This window comes from Micromys minutus (assembly GCF_963924665.1).
Source record: "Micromys minutus genome assembly, chromosome: 16".
Taxonomy (NCBI): domain Eukaryota; kingdom Metazoa; phylum Chordata; class Mammalia; order Rodentia; family Muridae; genus Micromys; species Micromys minutus.
The window spans coordinates 37,739,986-37,751,032 of record NC_137985.1 but is presented as its reverse complement, the minus strand read 5'-3'; the positions used below and the strand labels follow the sequence as shown (position 1 = coordinate 37,751,032).

Below are 11,047 nucleotides of genomic sequence, written 5' to 3'. Positions count from 1 at the left end.
AGTCAGTTTTATTTCTTCCTTGCCATAGGGAAAACCACCTCTGCCTGTGGCCCATGGTCTCATCTTCCTCCTGATTATGAGCCCAGACTCTCCTCTCAGAATGTATTCCCCTGTCTTAAAGGCTACAGCTACCCACTGCTCCCACACCACTGAGGAACAGCCAGCTGGCGGCAGACTTATGTGCCTGTCTCCTAAATACAGACTTCATGCCAGACCTTCAACCAGTGCCATTCTCTTAACCAGCAGAAAGCTGAAACTGATCTACTTTAGGTAGCTGTCTGGCTCCAACCAAACCAGCATTGGGTCTGCCCCATGTTACTGGATCTTGGATTACTGACTGAGGGCAAGTTCCAGAAGATCCTGGAAGCTAGCCAGTATCCTAAAGGACAAGCCAGCAGGAAAGAGGCCCAGTGGAAAAATGGAAAGACACCTTTTCCAGGCTCCAAAGAGGAACAAGTTTAAAAAAAGAAAAAAAATCAAAGCCTGCTGTCTTCTGCACCCACAGACTAAAGCCTCCAGAATGGCAGGCAGATGTGATTGGTCCCTTGTAGATTCTGGGCACTGATGGGGAAGGAGGTTAGCTTGCCGGGTGAAAATAAGACCACAAGTGGTCCTAGCCTCAGGAGAGGGGACACTGAGCTAAGAGAATGAAGACAGAGATCTCTGACTTCATAGGTAGAGACAATGTGACTTGGGCAGGCAAGGCCCCAAACCCCAGAAAGGCAGTGTCTTGCCTCTGGGAGGGTACTATTCAGATGGAAACAGAGGAAGCTGCTCCACACCTACTTAGAGGAAGCTAGCGGGTAATTCTGAGCTCTGCTTCCTCCCAGCCACTGATCTAGAAGGGTGGGAGGATGGGTTGGGGGAAACAGTGTTGCCTGGTACCATTCAAGCCAACCATAGAAGCTCCCTGGGGGACCCCGCTGGGGAGATCAGTGCTATAGCTTGAGACTGTATCCTCACTGCCGAGTGGTGGGGGCACCTGGGGATCCCCTTTTCTGCTCCCAGTCCCCAACAGCCAGCTGGGCAGAGGCAAAACCAGACACAGAATAAAAATGCAAGAGATGGCATTTTTGAATTTTCTCTTTTTAATAAAAAGGCACCTATAAAACAGGTCAATACAGTACAGGCAGCACAGAGACCCCCCGGAACAAGCCTAAAAAGTGTTTCAAAATAAAAACCAGGAAGATGTCTTCACATATTGTATTTATATATTTATATTTTATATATATATTTATATAATGGTACAAAATGGCTGGGGTATGGCCATGGATGGAGGGGAGAAGGCTGGCCTGTGGAGATCACCTTGGGCTAGTGGTAGAGGTGGGAGACCGGGGCACCAGAAGGGGGCATCGGGCCCTTTGTGGCCTGAGCCCTCTCCTTGGAGCAGGGCAGGCTAGACAGTTTGGGCAGGGTGGGGGCACAAGGCCCAGATGGAAGCAGGGAGGGGTAGTGTCTGGCAGGAAGGACAGGCTTCCACCCACCTCTCAACACAAGAGACCTTGGCTATGGTCCCTGGGAGGAGCAGGGGAAGCCAGCGGCCTGCAGCCAGCTCTGGAAGGTCTTGGTGCCTGACCTAGCTGATGGTGGACAGCACCAGATGGGGAGAAGTGGGCACAAATTCCCTTTGTATTACAGCTGCCAAGGCAAAACCAGGCCCTGCAGGTCAGAAAGGCTGGGGACAAGGCCCTGGTAAAAGACACCCTGTCTAGAATGGCCCTTGGCCCTGGAGGCAGGACAGGAAAGGCCTTAGCCAGGGACCTACCCGCCACCTTACAAGGCAGGAAGGAAGTGAGAAAAGCAGAAGTTTACTCCTGGGGCCAAAGGAGACAAAACACCCATTCCTGTATGGCTTCAGTCTGACCAGTGGCGGGGGAGGGGCTCTCCTGGGAAGTAAGAGGGGAGGCAGTGGCTGTGTCTGGTGGTCATAGACAGATCTGGTACATGGCCCTGGGCCCTGGACAGAAGGACCTTGCCAGAGAGTAGGCAGCGGGATGCTCTCCCCCACACTGCCTTCCCTCACTCCGAGCTAGTGGTGGAGGCTGGAGGGCCAACTCTGTCCCTTCCTTCTTTGGTGAGAAGCAAGTGGTGGTTTCTAGAAGAGTCCATGCCCTGAGGGATTACCTGGCTGAAGGCTATTGCAGCCAGGGTCCCAGCATGCTAACCCCTCCATAGCTCCATTCTAAGGGGCCACACACTGCCCCTTCCTTCTCTCCTTTATCCTAGAATGGGGACAAAGGGCTTCAAGTTCTGGCTAAGATGTAGCAGCAGAGGCACCCAGGCTGGGGGCCCCATGTCACTGGTGTAGGTAAACACATGTGCCTGTGCACACCTGCTCTCTCCGGAAATCACTCAGCAGCAGACAGGCGGCCATAGTAGAGGGAAGAGGGAGATTCTCAGTCCTCAGGGGCTCACCAAATGGAAGCCTAGATGGTCTGACCTCATTTTATAGGTGGGGCGTATGGAGGGCGCATAGGACTTTATGTCTCTGGGTCCAGGAAAATGGAGGGTGTGATCATTTGAAAGAGGGGGGGACGGTTTTTTTTTTTTCTTAATTTTTTTTTTTTCTTGTGTGTGACTTCTATCAAAACACAGAAATACGGGCACACGCACAAACCGGCACAAAAGCGCAGCTCTATTTACAGCTCCGCTGGCACCTGCCCACCTGGCCAGCTGCCTGCAGGGGGCGTGGGAGAGAAGGTCAGCCACGTCAGTAGGGAGAGGAAAGGAGGCAGGAGGAAAACAGGGTAAAAGCAGAGAGACCGGGAGGAGAGAAACGGACCTGAAGCGCCGGCAAGGTGACAGTCCACAATGGGTCAGAGGATGAAAGACTCTCCTCTCTCCCCGAGGACCCCCAAAACATAGCTGAAAGCGGGGAGGTGCAAAGACAAAGGGAAATAGAAGCTCCATAGGGATGGGGGGGCAGGGGAGGAGCAGTCCTGGTGGCAGAAATGGAGCAAACCCCAATTCCAACTCCTCACCCAACACTTGCCGCTTCCCCCTAAGCTGCCAGCACATCAGGTTTCCACAAACACCACTCCCCACACAAACCCTACCCCACCCCTCCACCCTACTCCTGGACCTGAGCCACCCGTTCCAACACTGGAGGGAAAACAAAACTTTTTAAAGTTAACATATTTTCAGTATCCCCCAGCTCCAAACCGAGGGGCCTGCTAGAAGGGTAGATTGGCCATGCTGCCCGGCGTTGGGAGGTAGCCCATCTGGCTGTCCAGAGACACACTGCGTTGTCGCAGAGGGTGGGACACCATGAGGTTCTGCTGGGGTGGGGGGCCCATGAGGGAGCCCTGTGGGGAGAGCATGTGGGGGGGCTGGGTGTAAACCTCACCCCCCACACCCCTTTGCTTCATCAGCATAAAATTCTGCTGGGCCATGAGGCCTTGTGGAGGGGACATGACCCCCTGGTGCAGACCATGGGGCACCATGCCCTGCTGTGGGGGCACACCTGTCCTGCCCAGCAAGGACATTTGTCCAGGGTGGCACATGGACATGCTGAGCCCCCGCTGGACCCCCTGTTGGCCTGGGAGGTTGGGGGGCCGAGACGGGGTCTGCTCCGCCATCATGTTTTGCAGGTTCATGAGATGTAGATTGGGGGGCTGGGCCTTGGGGGGCTGGTTTTCGCTCTTGGGGAAGTACTGGAGGGTGCTGCTTGGTTTCTCAGAGGGGATGATCCTGGATAAGTCGAACTCAGGAATGCCGGTAGGGGTGGGCCGGATCACCTCACTCAGCTCTGGGTCATTCAGTACCGATGCCACCCCAGGGAGCACCCCGGGTGGGTATGCGTCGCCCATGCGGCCAGCCATGCCTTTGCCCATCAGATGCTGCTGGGGAGGTATGGGACCAGGTGGCTGGTTGGGTAGGTCCTCAGGGGGCAGAGCCATGCCTGAAGGGTAGTGTTGCTGCAGGCCAGGCCCCCCACCCCCAGTAGGGGCCATGGCACCATGGGGTTGCTGCAGCCGAGGAGGAAAGGACATCATCTGGGAAGAGCTGGGCACAGGGCCACAAGGGGTATTTAGGGAGTCTGGGCCTCCTGGGGCCATCATCATTGAGTTTTGAGAAGGGCCCCCAGTCCCCTGTGCGTTGGGGTGCAGTGGAATGTTGGACCCCAGAGGGGTGGGGGAGGGCAACATAGTAGGTGGAGGCTCATGGGACAGGGGCTGCTGGCCTGGCAAGTTCATGCCCATGGGGCTCTGGGTAGCAGCAGGATTCATATGCATCTGATTGGGCTGGTTATTGCTGATACCTGTGGGGAAAGAACAGGGCATTAGAGGCTATGCCCACCCAACTTGAGGAGGTGCTTCCCAACCCTTCCCCAGCCTGCTAAAGAGCTCTGGGCTTGGTTTCACTAAGCGATGGTAGTAATTGGAACAGGGCTCCAGAGCACACACCAACCCCATGACCAGAGACTGTGAAAGCATGCAAAGCCAGCATGTCCACAGGGGCAATTCTAAGCAAACCCATGGTTGCCCACTCCCAGAGAGCAATGCCTCCTCATACCTGGCCCAGAGCCCTGCGGTGGTGGGGGTGGGGGTAGCAGGGGCCGGTCGGGCAGCAGCTCATCGTCTGAGGTGGCGATGGTCTTGATGGCATTGTGGTAGAGCGGGGTAGAGCTGGGCATGGCATACTTGGACATCTGAGACATCATCAGAGACAGAGGGTTCTGGGAAGGCGCAGGGTCTGGGGAGGATGTGAATGGTAGGCTGGGATTCATGAGGCCACTGGGAGGGTTGGCGGGAGGAGCTGAGGAGCTGTTCCGGGGGCCGCTGGGTGGGAGAGCACCTACAAAAGTGGAGAGACAGAAAGAGAGCAGGGGTCACTGGTGAGGTTAACGTCCCCCAGATCTCCACCTCACTTCAGGCACACCCCTATCCCACTGATCACAGACTCCCTGTGGGCCCCAAGACCCATGCATTTCCAAGCAGTTCCCTCGGAGAGAGTCCAAGATACCCTTCAAGGTATCTAGATGTGCCTGGAGCTCTGTGTAAGAGGCACCAGCACGGCTGCCACCATTTCCCTGCAGGAACCAACCAGCAACCAAGGCCACCCAGATCACTCACCCTGTTCCATGTTGCCCAGGGTAGAGGAAGAGTTTATGTTGAGAGGTGGCTGCTTATTCTGGGAGACCCCAGGACTAGGCATGGCTGTCTTGGGAGAAGCGACCCAGCCCGGAGAAGGCACCGCCATGGAGGGAGACTTGAGCCTGCTGGGTGAGCCAGTGGGTGACCGCACACTGAGGGAAGAGCTGAGGACCTGGGGTGACTTGAGAGGTCCTGGTGGGTTGGCAGAAGGCAAGGGTACCATCTGTGAGGGAGTCTGGGGTGACTTGAGGTTGGCAGAGGGTGAGGTGACCAGAGGGGAGTGCACCTGGCTAAGGGTGGGTGACTTCAGATGCCCCATGCCTGGTGAGCCCATCTGATTAATACTGATGGTGAGGTCTGAAGGCCGCCTGCCTAGCCCCCTGTTGGGGGCTGAGTGCACAGACCCTGGAGGATTAGATGCGGGGGGCAGAGGCATATGGCTGAGCCGGGCAGTGCCCACAGTGGCCATGGGCACTGAACTCTGATCAGGGCTGAACATGTCTGGAGTGTTGCCCATGTCCTGGGACATGGCCTGGTAGGGTCCCTGTCCCCCAGAGAATCCCTGCTGGCCCTGGTTGGGAAACTGCGAAGGCATGAGCATCTTCTGGGGACCACCCATCATGCCACTACTGTTCTGGGCCCGAACCCGAGCCATCTCTTCAGGACTGAGGCCCTGAGGACCCATCATGTCTCCAGGGCCTCGCATCTTCTGTGACATCAGCATCTGCTGCTGTGGCGTCATCTGCACATTCAGGTTCATGTTCATGTTCATGTTCACATTCATGTTCATGTTGAGGTTGCCTGGCCCCATAGGTGGGTCTACCTCCCTCAGCCCAGACTGTCCCATTGGAGGGCTCAGGAGGCCCCGGCCTCCAGCAAACTCTATGCCCATGGGAGTGCCGGTCAGACCATCTCCTCCAGTCATCTGCCCCGGGAACATGGTAGGGTCCATCTGTCGATGTGTCTGGATCATCCGTTCCATCTCCATGCTCTGTCCCATGCCACTACCGGCCATGCCCAAGGGACGCTGCATGCCCATTGACCGCTTCTCCAGCAACTGGTGCCTCAGCAGCTCCTCCCGGACACGAGGGGTCATGAATCGCTCTGCCTCACCCTGCCCACCTGGATAGGGCACGGCATTCTGGGCAAAGTTGCTGGGTCCCCCAATAGGGGGCAAGTCTTCGTTCCAGGCCATACCTGGCCTTACAGGTCTCTGCATGGCATTCATGGGTACGTCCATGGGCATACTCTGCATACCTCCAAATCCAGGCACCCTTTGCATCTGGTTGCCTGGGAAACGGGGGCCAGGGAAGGGAGGTCCAGGTCGGAGCTGCATGGGATCTTGGACATCCATAGGTCCTCGGAGTTGTGCACTCATTCCAGGTGGCCACTGATCCCCAGGTTTGCTGTGGTAAGGGGGTGGGGGCCCCCTCCCCATCATGCCCCCCATTCCCACCATGTCCTGCAGAGGGCGGCCCCCGTGCAATCCAATCTGCTCCTCTTTCCGCCGCTTCTCCTCGTAGTACTCTTCCTGCAGTTTGCGCCAGGCTACCTGCTCAGGCGTCAGACTGTCCTGGCCCAGCCTCTGCATCATCATGTTCATTTGCTGTCCCATGTCTCCACCCTGAGGGTGTCCCGGCACTTCATGCTCCAGTGGGGGGCCTCCTAGGCTCTGTGTCTGTGAAATCATTGACTGCAGAGGCTCCTCGTACTTCTTCAGCCCCCCAGGAGGGGCGGAGGGAGGCTGCTGAGCAGCAGAGGGTGCTTGTGCCGGTGGGCCTCCCTCACCAGCTCCTCCAGGGGGTCCCTTGAGGAAGGGCTCGGTCTCTCCACTGCGGAGCAACAACCTCTCGATGTCTCGCAGTGTCTGGAGGGAGCGTTCACGGTGCTCCAGCTGCTCCTTGGACAGGCCCTCAGAGCCCACCAGGTTCCGCTGCCCATTTCCTGTGGGCGTGGCCTCCCCCAATAGGGCGGAGCCAGGGGCACTGCCAGGGTCTCCTCCAGAAGGCAGAGGGTTGTTAGCAGTGGCAGCCGTTGGGGTGTTAGGGTGGGTGCCCCCAGCCCCACCACCTGTGCTGGCAGCTCCCACTGAGTTGGGGGCCAGGTCCTGACTGGTGTCTTCAGGAGGCCCCTCCGAGGGCAGAGCAGGAGGGGCACTGCCAGGGGCTGGGGGTGGCGGTGGCAATGGAGGTGGCTGGGACTGTGGTGTACCTGCTGATGGTGTATTCAGGGGTAGTGGTTCTGGGGTAGGCGGTACTTTAGGGGCCTGCAGGAGAACAAAGGTAAAGAATAAGAGAATGCAGGGACAGCCCAACCTATCTTAGAGCCAGGCAGGCAACCACACTCACCTGATCCAGCTTGGCCCGGGGCACATTCTGCTGGTGGTACGCGAGGATGGACTCTGCCCGGCCCTGCAGCACTGCCTCTGCTGCCCTGCATAGGGGAGCAGTCACAGGCGGCTCAGAGATGGGTAAAAGCAAGTCTGCCCTCACCTTGCGCCGCCCACTCAAATGTGCACTCCCTCCTCCACATATGTGCTCAGGCTGGGCATGGGTAGACAAAACCCCTTCACCCTTCATCTCTCCCAGAGACTTACGTGTTGGCCAGATGGGTGGTGAAGACATACACGAACTGTGAAGGAGGCTTTCCTGGGACGCCCCCACCCCCACCCCCAGGAACGTCCGACCGAAGGCCTGGTGGGGGGCCATGCTGGGGGCCTGGTGCATTGTTCTCACTGAGGGGCAGTTGGGCAGTTTGGCCAGGGCCCAACTGTGGGGCCACCATGGCTGGGTCTGCTACATTACAATCTGCAAGAGGAGAAAGTAGAGCAGGTAAGCAGCCTAGATGTGGGAAGATGTGGGAAGGAGGATCAGCTGCTGTTCCTGCCCTGGGACGCTCACTGCCTCAAGCTCCATGCCCAGAGGGTCATTTGTCTCCACAGCCTGACTTTCCAGTTCACTTGTCCTATACTAACCTTTGCCCAAGATGGCCAGAGTGATGACCACGTAGAGAGGAGAGAGAAAACATGGCAGAGACTCCAAAGCTCTGCTCTGCTCTTCTCTAAAGCACCCTCACTATTCTCTCTCTCTCTCTCTCTCTCTCTCTCTCTCTCTCTGTGTGTGTGTGTGTGTGTGTGTGTGTGTGTGTGTGTGTGAATATACTGTGGAAGGCAGGGAAGTCATAGTAATGTAGTAATTGATGATTCAAATCACAGACAGAATTTCATCCTACCCCACGATTCAAACTGTGACTTTACAAAACATAGCATTTATCTAAGCCTCAGTTTCTTCACCTACAAAATGGAAATACTACTCAGTTCGCTTGAGGACGTCTTTTAAAAGACATGGTTTACTATGCACAAAGCAAAGCATCAGTTGCAACAAGAGTCAGACAGGCTTTCACAAAATGATGCGTGCAAGACGACTTTGGTCACTCTGATCACCAGGAATAATATGGAGGTGCCCTATCGACAACAGGCATACACACGTGCCAACACACACTCACATGCACACACAGTGAATGAAAATGATGCTACAGATGGTGGAGACAGGTGAGATGAACACAGTTTGCAAGGCATGTGAGGAAGGGCATTTGCTTCTGTGCCCTCTCTGAGCATCAAACAGTCCTTTTGGGTTTTGCAGGGGAGGAGTCGGTGTGTATATACACAGTTTAAGGGCACAGGGCACATATGGAGGTCAACAGAGAACACTGTTGGCTCTCAGACTTAGCTGGCCAATGAGCTTCCAGAAAAGCTGCCTGCCCCCACTTTGAGTGTTACCATCCCTGGACTTACTCCAGGCAGGTTGCACTGTATCCAGCTTCCTGTGTAGGAATCTGAACTCTTGCAAGGCAAGTTTTTTCCAACTGAGCAATCTACCCAGCCCTCCTTTTTAGATTTTTACAGATTAGTCATTTGTCATATTTAATTAAACCATTGGTCTCGGGTGATCAATTCAACTTACAGCCCCACTCCCTTGGAGTGTGGGACCGAAAGCCCCAAACCTCTAATCCTGCTTTGATCTTTCCAGTCATCAGGTTCCATCTAGAAGCTACCTCAAGGCTACCAGACACACCAGTCAATACAGCATTAAGAAAACAGAACAACAAAAAAACATTTATCCCTTCGGACATTCCCAGGGTTTTAGAGTAGGAGGCCAGGAAACAAGAAAAGACCAAATATATATTTCACACTATCACAGACTGACATACTCAGAACATTCCCAGAATATTCCTGAGCAGCAAGACCAATTTTCCTCCATGGTCACAAGCCTTATGTTCCATTCCCACATAGGTAAGATCCTCGACTGGTCATCAGTGGGTTTAGATGACAAGAAGATCCAGGTTCACACCAAGAAAAACAAGTCAGAGCCTCCGGACTACAGTCAGCATGTGCACTTCCAGCACTTCCAGAAAACACAAGAACTTGGCCAAGGCAGCAGTGACCATAGGCCTAGAGTATAAATGGAAACACACCACAGGCTCCTTCCTACCTGCTATGGAAAGGGAAGCAGAGTTCATCACAAGAAAGAACCCTCTAGTACCATAATAGCAATACAAGCTAACACTGTTCAAATATGTCACATGCTTGAACTCACTTTCTCCTTGTGCCAAATCTATATGATAAAGATCATTTCTATAGATGAGAAATCAGAACTCCTTTCTCGAGTTTATAATCCCTGGGATGTACGTGAAGGGGGCCTGATCTCTGGGCCTGTCCTACTGACGGCTACATCAGTCTGCCTTGCTGCGTGTGAAGAATTCAATTGCATGGTTGAATTCTGCTAAATGGCATGGTGTCACCAGACTATAATCCCAGCATTTGGGAGGAATAGGCAAGAGGAGGAGTTCAAGGCCAGCCTCATCTACATAGCAAGCTTGAGGCTAGCCTGAATTCCACGAAACCTGGTCTCCACTGAGTAGTATTCCATCTAAAAGATACTGGTCACAGGACCGTAGCAATTTCTTATCACTCCGTATCTTTTGAAGTTTTTACAATGATACAGGCTAACGTTACAGAAACAAATTCGGGGTGACAGGAGGGTTCCTGTCCCAGGAAGCAGGAAGAGTCTACCACTCTAGCATTCAGAGACTGACAGCACTCGTTAGTCACATGGGTCCCTGTGGAGATTCCTTACTGGACACTCCCCAGTAGATTCGGCGGCTCCTTCCCTACTTGCTGACTCTCCTCCACTGGACATTCTTCATAGGCAGCTGTGAGGACTAGACACAGTAGCAAGTGTATTTTTCTTCCTCCTTTCCTTAATCCCTGCCTGCAAGCAGTACACAGTTTAACCAGACATAATGGCAGATACTTTGATCCCAGAACTGGGGAAGCAGAGGCAGATGAATCTCTGTGAGTTCCACGCAAGCCAGTGCTCCACAGTGAGATATTGTCTCCAATGACAACAACAAGAGTCCACAATTTAACCTTCTTCTGGCTAGTTTCTTACACGCTTCAGTTGGCAACACCAAGGATGTCTCAGGTCTCGGGCACAGAAGGATGGATTAAAGAAAGAGAGGAACGGCCATTAATGAACATTCACATCTCATCCTAGAAGTGCACCATGAGCGTTTTCTGAGCATCACTTAGAGATCGGAGAAAGGAACCAGGAACACAGCTACATGTCAGTTCACACCTAGGTTTAGCGAGGCTTTGCAAAGCCAAGCTAACAGATTCCCAGAGAGGCTGGACCATCCCTGCCCATCCTCCGCTGACCAGTAGGTGGCAGCATAGGCCATGAAATCTGTGAGACGTATAGGCGTGTGGTTGAGAAGGGATTACCTGAGAGACCTTAGATGAGAGGGAGGGAGAGAGGGAGAGAGGGAAGGAAGGTGAGATTGTCGGCAGTACGCACACTGTAGATAGAAAAAAAGTCAAGTAAGACTGAGAAAGAGCCTGGGCTCTACTACCATTTCTTGAACAATCCCCTAAAACCCTAGGTAAGGACAAA

General features: G+C 54.3%; 1 protein-coding gene across 3 annotated transcripts in view; it reads right to left on the bottom strand.

Moving 5' to 3' along the window:
- Positions 1-1,078: 1,078 nt before the first annotated feature.
- The window catches only part of BCL9L (BCL9 like), a 28,725-nt gene continuing 18,756 nt past the window's right edge, over positions 1,079-11,047 (bottom strand). For all 3 annotated transcript variants that reach the window (XM_080930105.1, XM_080930106.1, XM_080930107.1), the window contains 5 exons: positions 7,693-7,903; positions 7,445-7,529; positions 5,076-7,362; positions 4,516-4,797; positions 1,079-4,261 (listed from right to left, as the gene is read on the bottom strand). In XM_080930105.1, coding sequence (XP_080786231.1) covers positions 3,174-4,261; positions 4,516-4,797; positions 5,076-7,362; positions 7,445-7,529; positions 7,693-7,903 — 3,953 coding nt within the window. In that variant the 3' untranslated portion in view covers positions 1,079-3,173. The remainder of the gene's footprint in view (positions 4,262-4,515; positions 4,798-5,075; positions 7,363-7,444; positions 7,530-7,692; positions 7,904-11,047) is intronic.